General features: G+C 52.3%; 1 protein-coding gene across 3 annotated transcripts in view; it reads left to right on the top strand.

Annotated features, from left to right (window-relative positions):
• Positions 1-26,328, top strand: part of INPP5A (inositol polyphosphate-5-phosphatase A) — a 141,650-nt gene that overhangs the window by 62,350 nt on the left and 52,972 nt on the right. For all 3 annotated transcript variants that reach the window (XM_028149653.2, XM_054729017.1, XM_008144378.3), the window contains exon 5: positions 23,123-23,186. In XM_028149653.2, the coding sequence (XP_028005454.1) occupies positions 23,123-23,186 (64 nt within the window). The remainder of the gene's footprint in view (positions 1-23,122; positions 23,187-26,328) is intronic.

The raw sequence follows: 26,328 nt of genomic DNA, 5'->3' as shown, positions 1-26,328 counted from the left end.
GTTGGGGGACTCCACCCAAGGGCATTCAGGGACTGCCACATGGCCCGGTCAGGCAAGTTGAGTGGAGCTTAGGGAGGAGGCTCCAGGAGGAGACACCAAGCTCTGTGCCAGTACGGGGGACCCCGAGACTGCCTGAGTTATACTGGGCATCGCAGAGGCCCCGACACCCCCAAATGCTCTCCCAGAACTCCCTGCCTCCTGGGACCTGCCTGTCATCCAGACCCTTGGAAAATGCTTTCCACCCAAAGCCTTCCGGGTCCACCCTGGGAAATGAACTCCCTGGGAGGCCTCAGGTGGCCGCTGTTGTCACAGGTGTTACTTGGTTAACTTCACAGCGCCCTGGGGCCCACGGCCTTGACACTGAGGAAGTGCCCGAGTAGTTTTCCAAGGCTTCCAAGTGTCTATTGATCCGAGGCGGCGAGCCCAGAAGTCACGTGTCTAATTTCACAGGCACGTGGAGGAGCATGGAAAACGCATCACTTACTGCCCGCAAAGCCTGAACGTCGATAGGGGACGGCTTTCCTATACTCTGGCTTCAGAGGCGGCTAAATGAGGAAGAAATTGCAGATTTGTTTCCATATAATATCCTTGTTGTCTGTTGCCTGCAGGAGTAAAGCATCCGGCATGAGGGGTCCCCACTGTTCCCACTGGTCGTTTGTGTGACCGCAGGGGCTGTTTATGGGTGATTCACAGGGCTGCTGGAGGCTGCTGAAGGCCCCAAGGAAGCACGGCCAGGGGCTGCCCGTCTGCCCCTCACCTGGTGGCCCTGTCTTCCCCGTCACCTGGTGACCTGTGGGGAGGAGGATGTGGGGCGGAGGAGTTTCCTGGCAAGATGTCTAGGCTGGCATGGGGACCCCAACACACAGTATCAGAGGGGCCTCCTGAGGAGCTGTGAGCTGATGCAAGTACCCCAAAGGTCCCCTTTTATTTGGGGACAGTGGTGCTGCTGGTAGGACTAGGTGAGCATGCTTGTCTGGCACCTCATCTCTGGGCAGATCAGCTCAGTGGTAGACAGAACAGGCCCTTTCTCCATGGCGAAGCTAGAGGCCAAGGACAGCCTGAAGCCCCTCTGGTTCGCACACAGCAGAACCCACAGAACCTCCTGAACCCCCTCACACTCCATGGCTGGCCGAGAAGAGTGAGGGCAGCCACTCGTCTCAGAGGGCAGGTGGCAGAGACTGTCCCTGTGTAGCCTGGACAGGGCTGCCCATTGCTGTGGCCTCATGCCTCCCACGGCGGCGTCTGTTGTGGGACAGGCCTGTTTGGCCACTGCCTTCACCAGTCCTTGCTCATTTAGCTGTCGGCCACAGAAGTGTCTGTGTAGCAGCTGGAACTGTGCACTGTGGTTTGTTGAACCAATTTGGCAGCCCTTTGGGGCAGTGAGCGCAGTTAGGACGGCTGGCAGAGGCTGTCCTTGCTGTTGGCTCCGGACTGGTGCCTTTGCAGCCAGCAAGGCGAGGAGGGAACCCTCTCGTGGAGTAGAACTTGTTCAAGGGTGTGAAAGCTCTCCAGCAAGCACTGGCAGCTGGTGGGCACTCAGCCCCTTGGAGCCTCTGTGAGCATCGAGGAAATGTCCTTGGCGACCACAGGGTTGCCTGAACACGGGGTGTTCAGACCTCCCCTCAAAGCTCTGGAAGTGGGGTTCCGTCTGGGCAGAGGGCCTGAAGCCAGAGACGGGTCAGGGTCAGATCCGTCAGCGCCTGAAATGCAGCAGCATCCAGGGACACCGATAAGGCCTGCGGGCTGAGATGCCTCCGGTGCCCTACATCCAGGCTTTGTCCTCTGCTTTCCAGCTGCCCAGCCAACACCTTTATCTCTTCCATAATTTGGTCTCAGGAAAGAGGCAACAGGTGAGCTTTATTTTCTGTGAGGGGAGAAGAATGGCTAAACCAGAAATTCATGGACATGAATTTGAGAGACGTCGAGATTTCCCAGGGGTGCAGCCTCGCTCATCTGGGGTGACATGGAAGCCAGGGAGGAGGAGGCATGCTCTCTGACTGTCAGGTGCTGCCCTGGGCCTCCCCAGGAAGCACCTCCCCCTCCCTGCCCAGAGCATCGCTTTGCAAACCCACCCTGTCCAGCAGGGTCCCGTTCCCAGCAAAGTGGGATGGCGATCCTCCCTGTGGTCAGACCGTGCAGCCCCTTAGGTGCAGCCCTGGCACCAGGAACCTCAGTCTAGGCCTGGAGGGTCGATCCTCACCCAGGAGGAGCCGTGTGCCTGCACCTCCCACTCCATGTCCATGCTGGTGGCTCCTGGGCCCAGGATGCCTTAACTGCTGGTCACCAATAAACTGGGTCTCCCCCACCCCCTTTTGCCTTTTGCGTTGCCGTGAGGAGGGTCCCCACTGGCACTGGCAGTCGGTTCTCCAAGAGGGCCGGGCTTCCCTCTGAGAGCAGGGCATCTGCTGGAGGGTTACCCAGGGTGGCTGCTGGGGTTCTGCCCCCCATGCCCGTGGTGGGGAGACAGCCTGGAACCCATGCTCCATCCGAGGAGACGCCCGCCCTGCTCCTCCTGTGATTGCCCCTTCCCCGTCTCTGCTGTCCTGATCAGATTTTAGGGGAAATATATGGAAAGTTAATGGAGTTTACTGATGTTCTTTGATCCAAGGAGGGGGAGGAAAGCAAATGCATTTCTGACGCGGAACTAATCTGCTTCAGGAGGCCCCCACCAGCCTGTCTCTGCCTGCGCCCTGCCCGTGGCCCAGACAGGCCTGATGAAGTGAGAGAAGCAAGATTGGTTTTCCGGGGGCACCGGGCCCCCGTGCACAGCTAAATCACACTGTCTGCTCTGCTGGCGGGGTAGCACCGTGCCCCCCTCAGCGGCACCTGCAGCCCCGCGGGACGCAGTGATGTGCGGCCGGGCAGCGGCGGGCTGCAGTGAAGGTGAAGCTGTCATATCGATCTTTTTAGCACTAAAATATGAGCCACTTTGCTCCGCTCCCCGCTGCTGTGATGTGAAAAATAATAACTCGGATCCAAATTAAAAATATTGATCCCGGGAAGGTGCTGAAAGTAAATAAACACCTTCCGAAGTTTTCGGGTCAGCCGAGGAATGGGATTCAGCAATAAATGTGTCGGCACGTCACAGTGCAGGGTTCTTGATCTGTTTTTTCTTTGAATTGATTTTTCATTATTTACTTCCTAAAAGTGTTGGAATTCGGTCCTCCACTGTTAAACCCCAGTGTTTGGGCAAATTATTTCTTTGGGGCTCACGAGGAGCTCCTAATCCACTCGCTCATTGATTGATTGATTTTTGACTCAATAAGCTCGCAGTCCCTGCCTTATTTAGAGCTTCCATCATAATTTTTTATACATTTAGGCCTGACTTTTTTATTTCCCTCTAACAGATGAGCTGACATTGGGCCATCAAGTGGGGAGGACAGTTGCCACAAGGTTAATTGTATCCGCTCCCTGTGTTCCCAGCTGACGTTGGGTCTGTCGTGGCTGAAGGTTGGGTGACTGAGCACAGCCCTCCTGGACCCTACAAACCCCTTTACCAGCAGGGCCATGACCCTGGGGGTCTACCAGCTGCCCACAGCCGGGCCCAGTGGGGTGGGTGGCTCAGCTCTCCAACGTTGTGGTTCTCCGTGGGCGCAAGGAGACACTGAACCATGTGCTTCTGGGAGTTTGTCCTTCAGGAGGCCCCTGAAAGCTTGGGCGAGTCCCCACCCTGCACAGCAGGTGCCAGGGATAGATAGCTTGGGAAAGACAAAGGGTGCGGTGGCCGCATCTGTGGTTGTGGGCGGTGAAGACTTGTCTGGGGGGACTTAGAACTTAAAACACACACATCCCGCGGCCCCTGAGAGCCAGGGTTCCTAGTGACCATTTCCCGGTCACTGATGCCCAGATTTGGGAAGCTGCCAGGCATAGGGCTCCCTGGGCTCAATCCCGGGGCCGGAGGAAAAGGTGGAGGCCTGGGCCCTGCCCTGTGCTTTGTGTTCTCCACATCGGAGGACCCGCCGTGCTTGCTGGTGGCCTGCTCCTGAGCCAGGATGTCAGTGCGTCTGTCTCATTGTGGGTGCCGGGGGTGGTGCTAACGAGAGGCATGCGATGCTCCACGTTCTGACCCACCGTTGATATCTGACAAAGGTATTGGGCAGCTCTGTCGGGGGAGGAGGATATTTTCACAAATGGTGCTAACTATTAGAGGGCCATGAGCAAAAAGACAGAACCTCAACTCTGACATTGAAACTTACAAAAATCAAGCTCGAAACAGGTCATACATCTAGAAGAGCTAAAACACAAAACTACCAGAGCACATAGGAGAAAATCTTGTTAACTTTGGCTTTTCTCCTATAAAAGAAAAAAATTATCAATTGCACTTCATCAGAATGAAAAATATTTGTTCTTCAGAAGATACAAAAATAGGCAGTCCACAGCCAAGGAGAAAACATCTGCAAATACACCCGACAAAGGACTTTATTGAAGCCCTATCTATATAAAGAACTCCGACAGCCTAGCACTAGCCGGACACACAAATCTTCCTGAAGCTTTAAAGATCGGAACAGACACTTCAGCAAATAAGGTGGAAAACGGCTCACAGTCCCATGGAAAGACACTCGATACCATCGGTCATCGGAGCAGAGCATATGAAGACCACACTGTTTGCGAAGATCACAGATTCCCCTCTGCTGGCTGAAATTTAACAGACTGACCACATCGTGTGCTGGTAGGGTATGGAGACTGGAACTCTCAGGCGTTGCTGTAGAGGAGATGTCAGATCACAGCCACACAGAAAACACACCGACCATGTGAGCCAGCCACTCCTCTCCCGAAGGCAAGCGTGTCCACACAAGGGCTGGGACACAAATGTTCACGGCACCTTTACTGATAATACCCCAAACTGCAAACGACCCAAAGTCCCACCAGCAGGTGAGCTGTGAGCCACCTGCCGAGCCACGCAGCAGCAAGAACTATTGCACTCTGGGAAAGGACCTGTGCCGAGTGCACGAAGCCAGGCAAGGGAAGAGTACCTTCGGTATCGTTCCGTTTATATCCTATTCTTGAAAATGCAAGCTCATCTGTAAAGACAGAAAGCAGCTGAGTGGTTTCCAGAGACGGGGCTGGAAATAGGGGTATTGAGGGGACAGAGGGACACAGGGCAGCTTGGGGAGCCAGGGCCGTGCCTGTTATGTGGCTGTGACGATGGCTGCCCGGTGCAGCTATGTCGGACCTCATCTGACTGCGTACATTCACTCTGTGTGGTTTTGTAAATGTCAATTGTGCATCAATAACACTGTGAAATACCTAGTTACCTGGTTAATGGCGGGTAAGCAGTTAAAGTTTAAATGATTTGATTGAAAAGGGAAATATTTCCGTTACAATCTGACTCCATATAAAGGCTATATAAATCACTCTATATGTCTTATGATTAAGGAAACTTAACATTATATTCCATAAGAAATAATAGCAGAGTATGAATAATTTTCATATTCACATTCTACAGGTATCAACATAAAATTGAAAGGGCATTCTTTAGGTTAAATAGACTTTCTTGATGTTTTTAGTGTGGGTAACATTACTCCAACTTAATAAAAGTGATTTTGGTTAACATTAGTCCCCGTTTTGCCTGTGCTCTGGGGCAGGCAGGTGCTGTCTTCAGTTTAGAGTTGGCCAATTTGCAAATGAGTTTGTGCCCAAAAGGGGGCCGTTTCCTGTGAGGAGGAGTCATTGCACTTTCCATCCATTGCTGTCGGTTTGGAGAATCTGGAAAAGCAGATTTCTGATGCTCGGTGGTGCTTCCTTCTTTGCTCCATCCACACCTCACACATCGTCTTCATCTTGTTCTGTGTCTGTGTCCTCTCTCAACTGTGAGCATCCGGGCCCAGAGGCGTTTGATGGCTGACCCGTGTCCCCAGGCCCAGCCTGCATGCGGCCTGCACCTCTGGCCAAGTTCCTGCATTCGCGCAGCCAAGCCCAAGTCCTGGTCTGGGTGTGTGGTCCTGCTGGTGGCCCTGCTGTGCCATGTTGGGGAGCCCACCCTCCCAGCCAGCAGCCTTGCCTCACTGGAGCTGGGGCACTGCACCCAGATCCTCATTTAGGGAACGTGAAGCAGTGCCATCAGTGGTGTGTTGGGCATCTCATGTGACTGGAATGTCAGTGAGAAGAACACCTCCCACGCCTGGGATCTGGACTCCCCCCTGAGCTGGGCACTCGGAGATGTAGTACATACACACATGACAGAAGGAAGTCACGCGTGCCCTGGGTGAGTCCCCACCAGTGTTCTGCACCCGTCTGCATGCACTGCCGCCTGCAATGGTCTTACTCAGTGAGGAGCAGGCACCGGGCTCTGCCTGGCCAGGGGATGTGGGAAGGGACAGGGAAGAAGCGTCTGTGGGGGCAGGGAACCCCTGCAGCAGCCCTATGGCATAAGGAGTGGTTCCCTCCCCTCCATCTACCACAGCCTGGTCACATAGCTGCCCTCGGCCTTGCCTGTCCCAAGCTGTCCCTGCTGTCTCCCACGCTCACTGTGTGGGCTGGCGCCGTAGCCATATTGTGCCTGATTCCTCGGTGAAAGGACAAGGGCAGTCCTGGTTTCTTTGCCCAGCACCCTGCCTGTATCAGTTTCTCTGATGGTGTGGTCGCTTCATCCTTGCTTCTCTGCTCCCATAGGCCCCTGCTGCAGGGTCAGGCGGTGGCAGCTAGCTGTGAGCCGGGGTCCCTGCCCCAGTGTGGGTGGGGGCTGGGTGCTCTGCAGTGGCCTCCCGGGCCCTTCCTCGTCGCTGTGCCTGCTCTCCAGGAAGTCCGAGGCGGGCTCTGCTGACTGTGGGGCGAGGAGCCGGTGGCCGCTGATCCGTCAGGCGGACAGGCGTGATGGAGTGCGTGTCACCCGCAGCCGGGAAACAAATGCGCCGCGGAATGTATTGGTGAACAAACTGAAAAATTGTAAAGCTCTTAAGGACTTTCATGCTTGTTAGCATTTTTTGACAGAAAATCACTGAAGCAGTGAACATAAAAAAGTAGTCACGGTTGATTCGCAGTTCAGCTTGTTGTTCTAGTCATTTGGCCTCGAGTGACATTTCACTCCCGGAGATCGTTTCTGAGCTGCCCTGCTCACCAGGGTTTCTTTCTGCGACAGTTTCCACGTGTCCTGGCTCTTGGACCTGAGCCGTGGGCTCCCTATAGATCCGTCCTGATGCTCTGGAGGGAGAGCGGGGAACCTTCCTGAGCAGAGACGGGGGCCAGTGTGGCCTGGGGGCCTGTGTGTCCTGACAGCTCATGGGGAGTGGGGGCCAGAGTGGACATGGGGGCTGATAATGGTCTGGGAGTGCATCTGGGCTGCCATGTTCCTGGAGCCCAATCATAGGAGGATCCAAAGTCTTCAGGAGGCAGTCACAGGAGTATCTCGAGGGTGAGTGACAGCCGCTCAGGACAGGATGCATCCCACCCTATAGTGGACAAGACGCTGCAGTCAGCAGGGCCCCAGGAAAGGCCTCCCCAGGGCATCGGTTATTGCTTATTCTCGGGCATACGATGTCCTTGCCAGCCTTCGTGTGGCCAATTCCTGTGAGTCCTGTCACAGGTCACGGAGCCGGCTCCTCTCTTAAGACATCCGCAGGCCCATCTGAGGAGAGCGAGGCGTGTCTCCCGGGAGAGGAGAATGTTGGCATGAAGGAGAGGGGACCTGGCTCACGGGGGTCGCGGTGGCGCTCCTGGCCCTGCTCCTGGCTCCCTCTGCCTTCAGGCTGCAGGAGGCCTTGGTAGCCAGGGTGGCTGGTCCCCCATCAGCGGTGGTGGCTGGGGGCCAGGCCTCCAGACTGGATGACTAGGGCCAGTCCCCCAGACGGAGCTGTTGCTGCTCAGACAGGAGGGAATGAAAACGGAGTTTAGAAACTACGTACATTTACATTTACGCTACATGTTTTTAGAAATACCCTTTCACATTTCCCCTCGATTTGTATGTGTCCCCTTTTGGGAGAAGACCTGGCTTTTAATTATGACAAAGAAAAGTAGCGTTGAGCCTGGCCAGTGTGGCTCAGTGGTTGAATGTTGACCTATGAACCAGGAGGTCCTGGTTTGATTCCTGGTCAGGGCACATGCGGCTCCATCCCCAGTAAGGGGCGTGCAGGAGGCAGCTGATCCATGATTCTTTCTCATCATTGATCTTTCTCTCTCCCTCTCCCTTCCTCTCTCTAAAATCAATAAAAAAAATTTAAATACTCTAAAGAAAAGTAGTGTTGATACTTGGGTTTCCCTCATGGGTAATTGTTTTCCTGGTTAGAGGGAAGGACGCCACCACACGTCTGCCCGTAAGTCAGACAGACCCTCGTGTGCCTGGCTTTCCCTGTTTTCTCCCACGTTGCGATTAACTTTTAATGCATCTTTAAAAACTCCTTCCTGCTAGTTTCTCATCGGTGAACGTGGGGAGTGATTTATACTCAGGGTGTTCATGTCTAGAATGCCAAGGAAAGAGCGGCCCTGAGGAGCCATGCTGCCGTGTCCAGGCCCTGAGGACGGGGACGTTGTCACACACGATAAGCCGGTAGCGGACGAGGCCCTGCAGCCTGCAGGTGATGTGCAGAGCGCCAACCACAGGTCTCGTCCGCTCCAGAACACTTGAGATTTAGACAACGACAGCATGCCCCATATCCTGTCAAATCCTCCCAGATGAACCAGGAAAAGACTCTGCAGCCAGAGGCCCTGGCCCTTTGCAGTGGCTCCCTGTCCCCTGCCACCTTCCGGAGTGCAACAGTGTCCATGGTTGTCGGAGAAAACCCCGAAACATCTTTCAAAGGGACATTATTCCACTTCGCTCTTCATCTTGAAATTAATGTTGGGCTGTCAATTTTTATTGCTGATCTGATGGATGCAGTCCAGTGATGGCAGCTGCTCCTCGGACAGCCTGGGAGCACCGTGCGGCCTGGCTCCAGTGTGAGTTCACCCCGCCCCCCCGCACGTCCCCCCCGCCCCCATTGTGGGTAACTCAGGTAGAGAAACACCTGTGCAGAGAACAGTCTGACCTGCACGATGTACTTGGTGCCTGGGGTCATTGAGGGGTTTGATTTTCTTTTCTTGCCCTCACCCCAGCCCGCCACTCAGAGGAAAGAAGGCTGGAGGCAGCTTTCCAGGCTGGGCCCGAGCGGGCAGCACCGGGCGAGGCTGAGGTCCGTCCCACTGGCTGGGTTCTTTGCATGTACTTACGAGGCCGGGACGTAATGATGTGATCGTGCTTGTCTGACAAATGCGGCCGGGCCAGCTCAGGACAGCAGACGTTTCCACTGTGACCCGAATCAGCTACAGCAGCTACACGGCAGCCCCTTTTGGGTTAGAGCTAAGCTATTTAATCAATGTTGGCTGTTCTTCCAACCGTCGTAATTATTTAAAGGGTTTTCAAAAGGGAGAGGACAAATCAAATCAAACCATAACTGTTGTGTCTCATTCAGAGCTAAGTGTATCTTTTAAAATGTGGGCCTGTTTAGAATCCCCTCCCAGTTTTCATCTATTATCACAATAATTGAGTTTGTAGCTGGAATTAAATTTATCAAATTGCGTTATCCTCTTTAGAAATTGGATAGGGCCCCGGGCGGGGAGGCAGAAGTTAATCGGCTTTGCTGAAGCCCCGGTGGCACTGCCGAAGGACGAGGGCTCAGACGTCTTCCTGTCACCCGGACGCGATGTAATTTCTCCTCAATCCCTTGTGCAAATAATGACATTTGAATCGAGCATTAACAGGCTTAATTACTTTAAAATTGTCATTTTAATTTACACTGATATAGTATTGATCATACAAGCAGAGATTAAGCTGTTCAGTGGAGCGGATGATGGGGAATTAAACATTAAAGGGTCCTCCAGGGGCCGAGGCTGCCCAGCGAGAGCCGGAAGAGGGATGATATTTCTCAGTAATGAACTAGCGGCATGCGGGGACATGAATCTTGGGCTCCTGGAAAAGGGGAAATAATGGGGTTTGGGCAGCATTTGCAGGTTACTCATTCGCCGCCATGCACCAATTCTCCAATGATCGTCCGCCTCACCAACATTTATTTATCCAGCAAATTCCGAGCTTTGACCTTTTGCTAAGTACATTGAACATAAGTTGGAGTGGAGATTTTTCAGCTGTAACTTTCATAAGTATTGGTTATTTTTTTTCTTATTTCTAGGCAACATCAAACAAAATTATTCCGTTTTCCTAACGGCCTCGTGTCTGTGGGCCCCTGCGCTGGCTGTCGGTGGTGTGCCGAGAGGGCAGTGGCCGGGCCTCGGGGCTCAACGAGCTCTCAAGGGGCAGGGGTACCCGGGGCCATCACAGGCCAGGACTGTTACGGCAGGGGCCATCCCAGGCAGGGGGCCGTCCCAGGTAGGGGCCCAGATCCTGCAGCCACACCTCACAATTCACTTGTGAAAAATTCCAGAGGCAAGTCCTAGGTTTAAGTGTCGCTGCCCCCCTCCCCACCTTTTTTTTTTTTCCCAACAAAATGATGTGAGAGTCTCACATTTTGCCCTGGAAGTAATGATCCTCTGCCTGTCTTTTCAGTTTGTTCTGTTTTCTTGTGATCATTATGCAAAGCTACGCCCTGTAACTGCAGATGCTGCCAGCTGGGGAGAAGATGGAAATGAAGCCTTTTTTTTTTTTTTTCCAGAAGAAGCCCATTTGACGGGCTTCTTTTGGCCGCTGTCAGACACCTCAGATCTTTGAGCCGCTTCACTCTTTAGAGGTTACGTAATAACAACTTAGGTGATGGATTTTATGGCTCAGTGGGGAATGATGAAATTCTTGATCCCTGTCCATAATGGCTTGACTTTAAACAGCGGGCTAGAGATTTAATTAAAGCTGATCAGGGAATGAGACGCTGCTGTTTCTCCCCAAGTGGACGTGGTTTGCACAGGAGTGCCAGAGGCGTCACATTTCTCCTCAATGGGACTTAAGCTTGTTGTCCACTTCACTCACTCTGAGTAGCTCAGTCACCTTCATCCCTAATGATAGCACGTTTGGTTTTGTTGTGTCTGTGACCTTATTCTGTAAAAAAAAAAATGCCATGCTCTGACGTTTATTGGGCCCCTCCTGTTTGCTGGGTTTGTGCTGTCTTAGAGCTGGGAGCCAGAGACACAGTCACCTGGGGCTCTGCTGCCCACACATTTTATTCTTCACTGGGGACCCTGAGACTGGCTGAAAACTAGAGGGAGAAATATGGGTCCCAGGAGGACACCTCCAGGGACACTCCTGCTCGGTCTGCTCAGCCTCTTCCTTAAGAGCTGTGGGCTGGCTTCTCTCCCGTGCTTGCAAGTTTGTTAGTGTCATTAGTGTGACCACATGTGAGTACCGAGTAGGGCATGAGCGGTTGGGGGGCGGGGGCTGACCTCGGGAGGGCTCCCCCGACCTGGGAGTGAGCGCGCTCCTCCAGGCACCTGGAGAAGTCATGTGTGCAGAAGTTCTGTGTGGAGATGTTGGGAGTCAATGCCTGAATCTTTGACCTTGAGTGCTCTCTCCGCTGTAATCACGCGTTTTTTGCACGTTGGCATTTCATTATTTCCTGTGGACCCCAGCTCCCGCCTCCCCTGCACTGTTCCTCGCCAGGCGGCGTTCCTCACGTGGCATGCTGCCTGCTGCAGACTGACTTTATGGCTGCGTCACACTTAGTTACACGTGGACATGGCAGGTCTCCGCACAGGAGGTTCTGCCCTCACAGCCCAGCACTGGTGTCCTCTGTCCCACTCCAGCCTCGCCAAGTGGCTCTGCCTGTCCCTTTCCAGCCCTTCTCAGCCCCACCTCCTTCCCCTCCCGATGCTCTGGCCCTGCTGGGTCCTGGGGACCGCGGGACCTCCATCCCACCACACACCTCTTCCCCCAAATGCCTTCTCCTCTGCCTGAAGCCTGGTGCAGTGCCCAGACATTCCCACCATCTTCTGTGCAGCCCTGGCCCTGGCGCCCCCGTGTTCCCTCGCCACACCCAGCCCTGTCCTCCTCCCGCCAGCATCCACCCACTTGTCAGCCTCTCCCGCTGCATCCTGGCTTGTCATTCCCACCAGCACATTCTGTGAGTAGCAGGGACAGGATGCCCGGGGTCCCTGGTCCCCACCAGCAAACAACATGTCAGCATTCCCCTCTTTTTGTGGGAAACACCTCTTGACCCCCTGCCTCCCCTTCTCCTTGGTCCTGCAGAAACACTGATCCGTCTTCTTTTCCTTTTTAAGGAACATGGTAGATTCCATGTGGTCAGGCAGCGGTGTCCAAGTGGGGAGGGCTGCCCAGAGGGTGGTTGACGGGTGCCACTCCTCCGCGCCCTTCACGGGCTCTGGTTTATGTCCAGGCCGTTAGTGGGACATAGCTGTTCCCGGAGGTCTGTTTGTGATTTGGCCCCCGAAGAGAGGTGAGGACCAAGAGGTGTTTTCTTCAGATGATGGGGCTGTGGGTACATTGCAGCCTCCTCCAGCGTCTGCCTCCTTCTGGCTGGGGCCACAGGGACATGCGGTGGCTAGTGGTGAGTCAGGGCTCTTGCTGCAGCGGCCTCTGCCTGAGAGGCGTTCAGAGGTGGGTGGACATGGAGGCTCCCGCCTCTGCGTTGGAAGGAGGAGGCAGCAGCCCCTGGAAGAAAGCTGCTGTGTTGGCATGTCTGTGCAAAGGGACTGAGCTCAGTTATTTGAAACAGAAGTAAATGGCCGTTTCCCAATCTAATTGCAATTTAAAAATCAATTAAGCCTTTTGGGCAGCATTTTCTGTGCCCTGAGCTCTCCTAAGGGCAGCAGGTATTTTGTAAACAGCTTGTGCTGAGTGTTGTCATCTCTTAAAGTGCATTCACTCTAATTAGCCTCTCCACATAATGCACATAGCCTGCTTCTCCCGAACATCTGTAAGAACGGAATTGTAATTGAAAAGCTAATGATTTTTGGAAGACAAAAGATAAAAGTCAGAGCTGCTTTAATTATGATACAAACTCTCCACATAATTTAATTGGCATAAAAGTTTATTGATTTACTTTTGTAATCATTTAGACATGGAAAATATGACAATAAATTTCATAATTTAAACTAGTTGTTATTTTAAGACTGACATATCTCTTGCTCGCCACTGAAACTTTCTGTGTGCAAAGTCTGTATTATGGGAAAGAGCAATATTCACATGCATATTGCAAGCGAATCTCATTTTGAGAGGAAAATACCTGGGTGGTGCAAATTGAAAAATAATTTGGGGTGCTTGCAGAGGACGGCTAGGTCTGCGCCGTTTCTTCCTGTCGCCTAGCTGGGTGCTGGGCACATGGTATGAGTCCTGTGATGTGGGCTCCTCTGCGCACTCAGCTCCCTCCCCAATGAAACGGGCACAGGGAGCCGATTCCTCTCCCACCTGTTGTCAGGCATCAGCTCATGAAGTCTGTTAAATCAGGCAAAAGGAGTAGGATTTTCCTGTTGGAAAGGAAGGTCCAGGACAGCGTGTTGAACACTAGCCTGAGAGTACGTGTGGGGAAAGAGCTGGGAGGGTCCAGACTGACGATGACCCCGTACGTCTCCATGCGGTGGCTCTCGGATGGTGAGTGCCTGGGCCACGTCCTCTCAGCAGCCCCGCCCCGGCCCAGGAGGAAGGGCAGGACCAGCAGGGGCCTCCGTGCATCTGCGCCTGCTTCTTACTCTCAGTGTGGACGGCGCCGCCGCTCTCTCAGGCACCTTCTTTCCCTTACACTCGGGCAGTTCTCTGGGTGAGGAGTAGCGGCTGCCATTGCTACAGCCACCTGAGAGAGCTGGGACTTCCCCTGCCAGAGTTTCTCTGAGCCTACCATTTGGGTGTGCTCACAGCATCACTGGCCTCTAGAGTGTGGACTCCAGGGTCACCCTGTACCCATGCCCTTGATGTGCCGGCAAATCAGGACCCATGGCCACTTCCTCCCCCCACTCATCTTTAAGACACCACGTGGCCCTGGATCCGTCCTTCTCCTTGACTGCACCTTGTCCCACTGATTGCCCTGTGTCTCCACTGAGCATCCTGTGTCCACACTGGCCACCCATGTCCACACTGGCCACCTTGGCAGTCTCTATAGGCTCTTCTCCTGTTCCCCGTCCCTCCCCAACGGCAGTCCTGGGGCCAGTCCCTGGCCCTGCCCTTTCTCTGGCTCTAGTCAGTCCTCGGTGAGAACACCTCATGTGGACCATGTCCGTTTACATCTGCACCCAGACCTCTGTCCTGGACCCCAGTCCCACACGTCCAGCTGCCTTCGATGTCTCCCTGCGGTGTTTACAGCCATTGCAACCTCAACGTGTCTGAAGCTGGATGCTTCCTTCCACCACCCTCAGTCCCAGCGATGGCAGCACCCACTTCCTGCTGGCCCGGCGAAACCCTGGCCCTCGGTGCCTCCCCGAGCTCACGGCCCTTTGTCAGGGCATCCTGTGGACATTGCCCATGTTCAGAAGCTGACCCTTCGTATGAAGCACCCGTCCCTGTCCCTTGCATCACGCCATCTCACTTTGGGCCGTTTATTCAGCGAGACTTCCGGCCGCCTGCCAGGGCAGCGCGAGTGGATGTCAGGGACCATTTGTGAACAAGTGAGCCAGTTCTCAGCAAGGCTGTGCCTGAGCCAGTGCGTGACCTCGCCCCAGACACAGTGCGATGCGAGTGTCCCCTGCAGTTTGCGAATCTGGCGTCACCCATCGCGTGGCCATCAGCACCCTCTGGGGCACCCCTTTCCAGCAGCCCATCTGTAAAGGCCACCTTGCCCCCCATGGCTGGTCCTCACTGCCGTGATATGAAATGCTAACAGGCACATTCATCTGTTGGATTTATCGTGGGCCACACGGGACATTAAGTGGCTGTTGCTTGGAGTGTTTACCCTCCCTGTCATGATGGCTGTGCTCTGCCGGCCCCTTGCTGGGCTGCCTAATTGGGGACACTACAACCAGGGCTGTGACAGGGTTCAGCACCCCGGTGTACGCATGCCAGCTCCCATGGTGCGCGCTGTATAAAATGCTCTTTAATTCAGGAACAGATATCATTAACTTTGTAAGTAGATGAACACAATGGACAACCAATTTAATTAACTTCTGATGTCGGCTGTTGGACGGGAGACAAAATGAAATTATACGTGCATCTCTCAAGCAGGCAGCCAGCCTGGAGAGGGCTGGGCGGTGAGGGTCAGACGGGGGGACACCTTTGTGCCGTCATTTCACGTTTAGCCCAGAAGCTGAAATTGGAAAGTCAGTACTTTGTAAAGAAGTCAGCTCTCGTTTTCGATGGTGACAAAGCTGCTCAGAGAGGTGGAGCTGCCTCGTGACAGTGACATGCTAAATGCGACCTCTCCCACACGCTGCCCTTCTGGAGAAGGCAGGGCGAGATGGGCAGTCATGCCGCCTCATCCCATTAGACCGGCCGCCCGTGAGTTTATTATACAGGGAGAGATCAATGAAGCGCTGCATTGATTTAAACAAAAGCTTTGTTTCATTTATTATTGTTTATAATCTAATGAAAGTGATAGTAACTTAGCTTTGATTTATTACTCAATCTATTAAATTTTATTAAAACCAGGAGTCTTGGGACTCTGCAGTCTTTTACTCTTGTGAAAGAGTTGTTCCTCCTCTTGGTAAAAGTCTGTGATTTTTTGCAGTCGTGTTCAGCTTCTTGGAAGAAAGCTATACGTTAGGTTGCCCTTTAAACCCTGAGTAGACAGTCCTGCACATTAGCTCCTGAGCAGCTTAGCCAGTCACTCCTGCGGGTGTCCTGCGTCTCCACACCTCTGTCATTTAACCAGGACTCTTTAAACTCCCGCCGTGCACCAAGCATTGTGCTGGGGACTCAGAGGCGACGAGACCGTCCTCGAGGAGCCTTCCTCCCCTCCCAGAAAAGAAGACAGGTGGTAGGAAGGAAAGAAGTGGGCAGCCAGAGTGGGCAGCACTGCACAAGGACAGAGACTGTGCCTGGGGCTGCTGAGGCTCTACACACAGAGCAATCTGGGAGGGCTGCTGGGAGGAGGCAGCATTTCCATGAACACCTACGTGGCAGGGGAGGGGAGGGTCACGTGAGAAAAAGTTGAAAGTTGGCAAGGCAAAGCAGGGAAATACCCTAATGAGGTAGAAATTGACTTTGTGAGCTGGGGGTGGGTATGAGGGACCTGGGTGAGCAGGCTTGTGCTGGAGGTCACTGGAAGCAGAAGATTGGCAGAATCAGACTTTTGTTTTTAAAAAGTCACCTAGGCATCTGGTGAATAAGAGGCTGAGGGGGCAGTAGTGGGGGAGGAAGCAGGGGTCCACAAAAGAGTCCACTGGCAGTAGGGTGCAGAGATGTGGAAGGTCAGAGATGTGGAAGGTGTTGGGAGGGACATGGTGGAGGAAGCAGCTGGAGGAATCTAGAGAGATCTGCTGTTTGCAGGGGGAGCAGGAATGTCCTGGTAGGCGGGGGAGGGACCGGACTCCTTATGAGAGAGACATCCACATGGGGACTGCTGCCCCGGGCCTATGAGGCGGCCTTCAGGAGGCGCTGTGCATGTGAGAGTGTTACCTGGAAGACAAGGGATGGGGCCACAACAAAGGGATGGGGATAGGCTTTGTTAGGGACCCCAAGCAAACACAGTGTGTCATTGTCACCCAGAGGAGGAGATTCCAGAGAGGCAGCGTGGTGTCCAGAAACCTGGAAGTAAAGGTGCTTGAAGAGTTAGGGGTCCTGTCCTCTGAGAAGCTGAATGGCATGAACGTATCCTTGGATCTGCAAGTGGAATGTCACTGCAGACTTGGCATAGAATAATTTCGCTGGGGTGGTGAGAATGGAGGCAAGTTTAGAAATGAGGCAAAACTCCTAAACATAGTGTTAGCAGGCGGAATCACAGAATTCATAAAACATGCATCCTGGTCAGATAGGTTAATGCCAGGAATGCAAGCCTGAAACATTGAAAATCTCTAAAAGCAATTCACTAACCAATTAAAAGCCAGAAATGCTGTGATCACCTCTCTTCAACCAGGCCAGCTCTACCTCTCCATGCTCCGATGTGCCTCATGGCCCGACCTCTAACCTATGAAATGCCACAGGGCTCAGGCATGAGAAAGCAAGTTCTCTCCACTCAGCACTCACACAACTTCAAATATCAATCTTTAGCGACAAATAAAAAATGGCCCTTCTCACTCAGACATGGCCCTGATCTTCAGACGCATGAATCCAAATACCCGTGTGGCATCCCCTCAGACATCTCAGGTAACAGGTTTACCCCAATTTCCTCATTTTCCACCACATCTCTCGTGCCTCCATTTGTCTCCTTTGCATCAGAAAATGGCAGCTCCGTCCCTCAGCTCCTCTCTCCAAGCCCTGGGGGCACTCTGACCCCCCTTTTCTTACTGGCCTACTTTTAGTTCATCTGCAAATCCCGTATTCAGTTATGTTCTATCCCGCTGTCCCCCTCCCCTCAGCATTCCCCACTCCCAGAACACAGTCTGTTCTCTGCACAGGCCAGGTTTTTTTCTGTTCAGCTTGGAACCAGGACATCTGGCAACAAGACCAAAAAAAAAAAGGAAAGAAATGGTGTAAGGATTGTGAAAAAGAAGAAACAAACCAAAACAAGCAGTCCTTACAAATTATCAAAGATAATTTATAATTATTAGAACTAAGAGTAAGCTGAGCAAGGTTGCTGGATATAAGATCAATATACAAAAATGAACAGCATTTTTATATGCTGGAACAAATGGTTCTAAACCAGTGGTGGTTTTAAAATTATATTTTCTAGTAGCAATAGAAACTAAAAGATACCTAAGAATAAATTTAACAAAAGATCTTCATGGAGAAAATTATGAAACATTATAGGACATTAGTAAGACCTCAATATATGTTAAAGATATATCATGTATGGGAAGGAAGACTGAATATCATAAATATGCCAGCTCATCCCGAATCAATCTGTAGTCTCTGCATTTATAACCCTAGCCCAGCAGGGTGTTTTGAGTGTAACTTGGCAGCTGTTCTGAAGTTTCATATGGAAAGCCTATCTAATAATAGACAAATATGCAAATTGACCACACCTCTGACACACCCACAAGCCATGCCCACAAGCCACGCCCACCATCCAATCAGAGCGAGTATGCAAATTAACCCAAACCAAGATGGCTACAGCCACAGAGAGCAAGGTTTCCTAGGTAACAGAGGAAGCCAAGCTTTCCGCCTGCCCTTGCCAGGCCTAAGCCTCCACTCAAGCTACAAAGTTTCAATTATAGAAGGTAAACAAATTCAAACAAATGGCAGCAGAATGGAGCTTGAGAGAGCAGGCCAAGGTTGCCGCTGGCAACAGGGGAAGCAAAGCTTTCCGCACACCCTGGCCGGGCCCACCCGCTTAAGGCAACAAAGTTTCAATTATAACCCCAACACAAATGGCTACCAGCCTCGGAGGGAGCCCCAGGCTTGGCTCCGCTCCAGGCTACAAAGTTTCAATTGTAGAAGGAAAGTAAATTCCAGATACCAGGGCCTCTGCTTGCGTTGCCAGGGGGGCGTGGCCAGCCTGCAAACCACCACAGGCCCCTCGCTCAGGCCGCCCCACACCCCAAGGGAACCCCCACCTGATCCGGGACGCCCTTCAGGGCAAACCAGCTGGCCTCCACCCCTGTACCAGGCCTCTATCCTATCTAATAAAAGAGTACTATGCAGATTGATCATCACTGCAACACACAATATAGCTGCCCCCATGTGGTCAAAGATCCTGCCCCCATGTGGACACAAGATGGCCACCACAAGATGGCCAGCAGGAGAGGGCAGTTGGGAGGCACCCGGCCTGCAAGGGAGGGCAGTTGGAGGTGATCAACCCTGCAGGAGAGGGCAGTTAGGGGTAACCAGGCCAGCAGAGGAGGGAAGTTAGGGGCAAACAGGCTGGCAGCAGAGTGGTTAGGGGGTCATCAGGCTGGCAGGCAGAAGCGGTTAGGGGCAATCAGGAAGGCAGGCAGGCAAACAGTTGGGAGCCAGCAGTCCTGGATTAGAGAGGGTACAGGCTGGGCTGAGGGACAACCCCCCTTTGTGCATGAATTTCATGCACTGGGCCTCTAGTACTAGTATAAAGGGCAAGAAATAACAAAAGCAGTTGTGAAGAAAAACAAAATAGGGCACTTATGCTACTAAATATCAAGACTTATTGTAAAGCTGAAATCGGAAGAAGTGTTATTGGAAATAAAACAATGGAACCGAATTGAGAGCTCAAAGAACAGACCCCCAGACAGACTGAAATGTGGTGCACGAGGGTATGACCTAAGTAACAATGGGACCTGACCAGGTGGAACTCCATGTGGGATGACACAGCACTAACTAGACTTGACCTGTGACATCCCTGTTACTGTAAAAACCTGAGGGAAATGCACAACCCTATGACTTTTACGTGGGAATATAGAGAATCTCACTGTGGAGTCAGATTAGGGATCTGCTTTCAAATACAGCCTAGAGGTATAAACCATAAAGGAATATATTGATTAATTTGACTACTTTAAAACTAAAAACTTGCATTTAATGCAAGGTGCCATAAAAAGATTGATGAGATAAGCCAAAGAATGGGAGAAATTCTTTGTCATGCAAAGTAATAGAGAAACAATTCCAGATTATATTGAAAATTTTAAAAACTTACCAAATGAGTAAAAGATCAATAGAAAAATGGACAAAAGATGTAAACAAGAAATTCACAGGAGAAACTTAAAATGCCAGTACTCTTAAAAAGAGATGCTCGTCTAATATAATGAAAATGCAAGTTGAAACAACAATGATGTATAATTTCACACACATCCAATTGGCAAAGGTCAAAATGGTACCAGGTCTTAGCAAGTATGTGGTACATCAGCACTGCTCCACACTGCTGGTGAAGGGTGGGTCGTCATGGCAACCTGGTGATGCTTGTGTTGAAAATGCACATCCCCCATGACCCAAGATGCAACTCCAACTGCATGTCATTACATGCACACATGTGATACATATGTGCACATGTGTGTCCAAGGACACCGTCCATGTGAGGATGTTCACTGTAGCACGGCTGTAATAGCAAACACATTGGAAGCAGTTTTTATGTCCAACAAAAGACTAGATAAAATAAGTTACAGTATTTTGGTATGTTGGATTATTAAGTAGCATTTAAAAAACTAAAGTTACAGCCTTGGCTGGTGGCTAAGTTGGTTGGAGCATATCTCCTGAGAGTCCCCACTTCCCTGAGAGCAAGCACTGTGTGCGTGTGTATGTGTGTTTGCACAAGTACTACCTGGGTGTAAACTAGCTGTGAAATCGTAGGATGGAGGTTCATGGGATGCACCCTATCTCCCTGTACTGAGTCCTCAGTGCTCTTAGATCACGTGAACCTGAATGTCTTAGCATTTCTCCCGTCTCACAGGGAAGACAAGTGTGGGAAGGAGATTCACAGCTGGTGTGCTGTCAGACACACAGCCTGCGATACAGTTGGCTTCACAGAGGACCCCAGGCCCGGGTCCCTTGGGAGGGATGGAAGGTGGCCTGTTCCTGTGACTTTAGGGGGAATGCTCCCTTTTGCCATGCTCTGCAGGCTCCTGGGAGCTCAGACTTGGTGCTCTTGGGAATGCGCAGTGGCGACATTTTCATTTTTATATGTTTTTACTAGAGGCCCGGTGCACAAAATTCATGCATGGGGGGTGTCCTTCAGCCCAGCCTGCACCGTCTCTAATCCAGGACTGCTGGCTCCCAACCGCTTACCTGCCTGCCTGCCTGATTACCCCTAACTGCTTCTGCTGCCAGCCTGATCACCCCTAACCACTCCCCTGCCAGCCTGATTGATGCCTTACTGCTCCCCTGCTGGCCCAATTGCCCCTAACTGCCCTCCCCTGCCAGCCTGGTCACCCCTAACTGCCCTCCCCTGCTGGCTCGTCGCCCCCAACTGCCCTCCCCTGCTGGCCCAGTCACCCCTAACTTCCCTTCCTTGCCAGCCTGGTCGCCCCTAACTGCCCTCCCCTGCTGGCCTGGTCCCCCCCAACTGCCCTCCCCTGCAGGCATGGTCCCCCCCAACAGCTTCCCCCCCTGCAGGCCTTGTCCCCCCAACTGCCCTCCCCTGCTGGCCTGATCGCCCACAACTGCCCTCCACTGCTGGCCATCTTATGGCGGCCATCTTGTGTCCACATGGGGGCAGCCATCTTTGACCACATGGGGACAGCCTATCTTGTGTGTTGGAGTGACGGTCAATTTGCATATTACCCTTTTATTATATAGGATTAATTTCAGAGAAAGGGGAAGGTGAGGGAGAAACATCCATGTGGAAGAGAAACATCAATTGGCTGCCTCCTGCATGCCCCCTACTGGGGATCGAGCCCTCAACTCGGGCATGTGCCCTGACCTGGAATTTAACCGTGACCTCCTGGTTCATGGGATGGTGACACCCAACCGACTGAGCCACACTGACCAGGGCAGTGGTGACATTTTCACAAGGACGTTGGCGACACAGGTGAAAGCGGCCTTTCCCACCTTTGGCTCATACGTGAGAAGCCCTTCGACGTTTTCCGCTTTTGTGCTATCTGGAGAAGAAAAATGTGTTCCCATGTGCCCTTTACTGCTAAGTCGACTTGATTTGAGTGTCAGGAATTCTGTCTCATGAACAAGTGAGCCGGATGGGGAGGCCGCAGGTTAATGGTATGTACTTTGGCTGCCAACCCAATTGCGGAAATGATCGATCACTGGGCGTTGGATCTGTTTGCAAATAAAGAGTGATGGAGGCGTTTCTGACGAGGAGCTGTGTTCTGTCCTGGCCCCACGCCTTTGTGCAGTGGCCTCGTCAGGGAGGTGGGGACCCCGACAGCCAGTGCTCTGCCGCTGTCTGTCGCTTTCTGTCCCAGGATGCGGAGCACTCTGCCCCGTGGTCGTCCCAGTCGGCTGGGAAACAGAGGGTCGGGGTGCAGCCGCTCATCACAGGAGCAGGCTGCCATAGAGGCCCAGCACTGGCTGAGTCGCTTTGCCAACACTTGTTTTCACCGGGACCTGGTTCACTAACCAGGGACCTCTGGCTGCACTAAAATCAAGACAGCTGGCCTGCGTCCCACTAGCCCAGCCAGCTCACCCCTCCCCCACCCCGCCACCCCTCTGCTCCCAGGGCAGGGCTCGCAGGCCACGCTGCCTCCTGAGGAGCGGGTTTCATCTGCCATGGGCACTGATTCCTGCCCATGCCCAGGTGGGCGGGGACTCCAGGCCACAGCCGTCTCAGAGACAGTCCCCTGCCACGTTCCACGTTCATACGGAGCTGGCACCTCCTGTGCGGCTGCCCAGTTCTGTTTCTGGTCCTCGCCCAGCCCCCCAGAGCCCCGAGGGGCTCAGCGCTGTGGGCGATGCAGACTTCTCCACTGTCGATGCCCTGCGAGGTTGTACCGCTGCAGGAGGGCGGAGGGCTCCTGCCTGCAGTGACCGGACTGCAATGCACTTAATGGGGAATTCATAAGCACTCTTGACAGTCAGGTTTATAAATATGTAAAAAAGTATTTTAATTGTTTTTAGCAAAACAGGCAAAGAGTCAATATTCTCAGACGCGTCAAACACGCTGTTGACAGGTCCTGTGGCCGGAGGACCCGGAGAGCAGGCCCGGGCGCATTTCTATGCAGACGTTGTCGCGACCGTGACAAATGAGGGCCCTGAACCGTATTGATAGAGTAGGTTAAACATTGGAAAAGTTAGCTGAACTTTGACTTTAAATATTCATTACAGCTAATTATGGATTTTCCGACTCTATGAATTACAGTTTCCATACCTGCATTGGCAATGAATTCTCCATTTATTTCTTGTAAACTTCATGATTTTATATCAGCTGTATCACATTCAATGAGGTACTGGTTTAAATGTTCGCAATGACATTTATTTACTTACTCTATTCCTAAGTGCGTTCTGCCCCAAACAAATTAAGACATCCTGTGGAAGGACGATGTGACAGGCCGTGAGGTGGCACGGGCACAGCCTGTTGCTGCTTCCCTGGCCCCCAGGCTGCGTGTCCCCGTGTCTGTCTTACGTGGTGGGCAGAAGTGAGACACCCGGATGGCACCTCTGTGAGGAAATGCCGCTGGCAGCTGGCTCCTGGGCTGGGACTCCTGGTGTTCGGGTATCGGCGGGTCACCCATGGTGAACAGGGCAGATCTCCATGATGTGACTGAGTTGCAAGGAGCGCACCTTAATTCTAGTTCAGAGCATTTTGTTCGTCGCTCTGGGCTGTGTTAGAAATATCCACCTGCAGGTCTCTCACCTGATCTCTCTTTTGCTCCACAGGCTCTAGGAAGCTTTTATTTTCTTCACGAATCCTTAAAAAACATCTACCAGTTTGACTTCAAAGGTAAGACTATGATGTCAATTGTCCAGAATCCTTCTGGGGTTTCCTGTCCAAGCAGGCTCCCCACCCCCTGCCCAGTGTCCCTGTGAGGGACTGGCGTGGTCTCGGTTTGAGTCACTTACTGGCAGTCACTAACCAGGGACCTCTGGCTGCACTAAAATCAAGACAGCTGGCCTGCGTCCCACTAGCCCAGCCAGCTCACCCCTCGCCCACCCCGCCACCCCTCTGCTCCCAGGGCAGGGCTCGCAGGCCACGCTGCCTCCTGCAGTAGAGCCCGAGGAGAAGGGAAAGGCTCCGTCTGCATCTGTGTCCCTATCAGATGTGCAAAGTGGAAACAGAACGAGACGATGGCTTACCCCAAAATGATGAGTGAGAGCCTGTTTGTGGCCAAGTGGGAAACGTGGTCCCATGTTGACTGGGCAGGCACCACCTGGCTGTGCTGGGAAGATTCTCCCTGAGCTGCCTCTGACGTCACAGGCTTGTCACTGTGTCTTGGGGCAGAGGAGTCCGTTACCCCAGATCTGACAAATTACAGTGTCGCCTGTTCCATTGGGCATGTTGGTCCTTTTATCTTCCACTCAGTGTTACATCTTCAGGTTCTGTGTAAATTCTGCAGCGCTCCATGTAGGCTAGTGAGCCAGATCACGTTCATTTGAAATGTCATTAAAGTTGTAATAACTGTGGAGAGCCACTAATTATGTCAGTGTCTCCGATTCATTATCTTTGCTCACTTGGGAGACAGATCACCCCTTAGGAAACGGAGAGCAGTCTTCTCCTAACGGCGCGAGCAGTGCTCTGGTCCGGCTGAGAGCAGGACTCGGCCGGTGGGGGTTCACTGGCCCTGCCGCCTGAGAAGTCTCTACAGGCTTTTAAATGAGCATCTAACTTTCATTCACACAGTGACCTTGGCTCTGACTACAGTCTTCATGGGCACCGGCACCAGTGTGTCCTGTTATCGACAGGGGAGTGGTGAGGAGGTCCCGCTGGGGCTGGCAGCAGAGGGGGTGATGCTGGTCACCTGCACCACAGGCTTGGACATGTGCCGATCTGCTGAACTGGTCCTTTCATTAAGTAACCATTTGCATACATATTTTACTTCCGAATCCGATCAGTCAGGAAGTGCCTGCTGGCGCACAGTTTATTTAAAACTGTATGTTGGAGGTATGCGTGATTCTAGCACAACTTTACCCCAGTTGTCCGTGACAAGAGCTGTAATAGTACATACATGTCCATTGAACATGCTCTGAGCTCTCCTGTGTGTCAAGAGAATGTGTCAGTTCTGAAAACACTCACAGTGACCCAGCACAGTGGGTGCTACTGCTGCCCCACAGCAGGGTGGGTGTGGGTTGCAGGTGCGGGGTGCAGGGTATGGGGTGCAGTACAGGGTGTGGGATGCAGATGTAGGGCGTGGTGTGGGACATGGGATGCGGGCGGGGTGTGGGTGTGGGGTATGAAGAGCAGGGGAGGGGTGCGGATATGAGTGCAGATGTGGGTCACAGGGTGCGGGGTGCAGGGCGAGGCTGGCATCTCAGGCAGGGGCACTGCCTGCCCCCTGCCCCGCAGCCCTGCTCTTTGGGGCTCACTCTTCTTCCTTGAATTGAGTTACAACAAAAGCAATCCAGAATTTGTGAAACGTTTGAATACACTTTTACAAAAAATAGCCCGAATTTTAACAAATAAGTACCTACTTAGAAACTTCAGGACTCCCAAAGGTACAGATGAAAGTGACTTCCAGTTTCTGGTCCAACATGTGAAGATCCGGACGCCGTCAGCTCCGTCCTCACAACAAGAAAAGCCGAACAAACTGCAACTGGACGGCTCTTCTCAGGTCCCTGGTGAAGCGAGGTCACGGGCAAACCGCTGCCGCCAAGCTGAGACGGGCAGACCCACAGCGGCAGAGCTACTGGTGGAGACAGTCACTGCAGCCCCCTCTGGGCGACACTGCAGGGTGTTGACCAGGTGCTGGAGGCCGAGCGTGGGCTGCTTGAGAGGGAAATGCCTGGGGACCAGATTTCGGGGTGCTGAGAAGCACATGTGAGGGGCACATACTGACTGAGAAACTGAGCCCTACTCAGGGGACTATAGGACATTTTCCCTCCACCCAAACCTCGCACCACAGCATCCCAGCAAGGCTTACGATGGGAAGTTCTGCAAAGGGGTCTCACAGGAGCCCATGACAGCAGAGGAAACAGGAGCAAGGCCCGGGAGGATGTTTTAGCCTCTGACCGCACAGGAAACAGCCCAGCCCTCGCCAGGTCATCATCAGCCTCATGTGGAAGGACTGTCTACCTCAGTTTCTCCTACCCAGTTATTTTTGTGCTGCTTTCAACAAAAACTATAAGGCGTGCTAAAAGGTAAAAATACACCCTGAAGAGAAAAGCATGCACAGACTTGGATAGTGCCTAGATTTGGAACTATCAGACTGGGAACTAAAAATAACAGATTAATTTGCTGAGGAATCTAATGAAACGATGGACATGCAAGAACAGATGGGTAACATAAGAGGAAAGATGGAAACTCTCAGGAAGAATAAAAAGGAAAAAACTGGAAATCAGAAATACTGTGACATGAATGACGAGTGCTTTTGAAGGGCTTATACTGGATGTTGCTGAGGAAAGAATCAGTGAACTAGAAAATAAAAACTCTCCAAACTGAAAAGGCAAAGAGAAAAAAAGCCAGGACAAATGTCTAAGAACTATGGGGGCCCTGGCCGGGTGGCTCAATGGGTTGAAGCATCATTCTGTGCACTAAAAGGTTGTGGGTTCGATTCCCGGTTGGGGCACATGCATACAGGAGACAACAGATAGACGTTTCTCTCTCACATCGTCTCTCTCTCTTATCCTCTATCTGTAAAAATCAATCAGCATATCCTTGGGTGAGGATTAAAAAGGAAAAAATAACTGTGGGACAACTACAAAAGGTGTAACGTATGCATAATGGGAATACCAACAGGAAAAATTAGACAGAAAGGGACAGAAGAAATACTTGAAGTAATGCTGTCCAAGAATTTTCCAAAAGTAATAATGGACACGAAGCCACAGATCTTGAAAGCTCAGAGAGTGTCATGTAGGATAAATTCCAGGAAGTCTACACCTAAGCAGATTCTATCCAAACTGCAGAGACCAAAGATAAAGAGGGAAGGCAT

The sequence above is a fragment of the Eptesicus fuscus genome, chromosome 17, assembly GCF_027574615.1.
Source record: "Eptesicus fuscus isolate TK198812 chromosome 17, DD_ASM_mEF_20220401, whole genome shotgun sequence".
NCBI classification, from domain to species: domain Eukaryota; kingdom Metazoa; phylum Chordata; class Mammalia; order Chiroptera; family Vespertilionidae; genus Eptesicus; species Eptesicus fuscus.
Note: the sequence above shows the minus strand (reverse complement) of the source record. Positions and strands in the feature narration are given on the sequence as shown.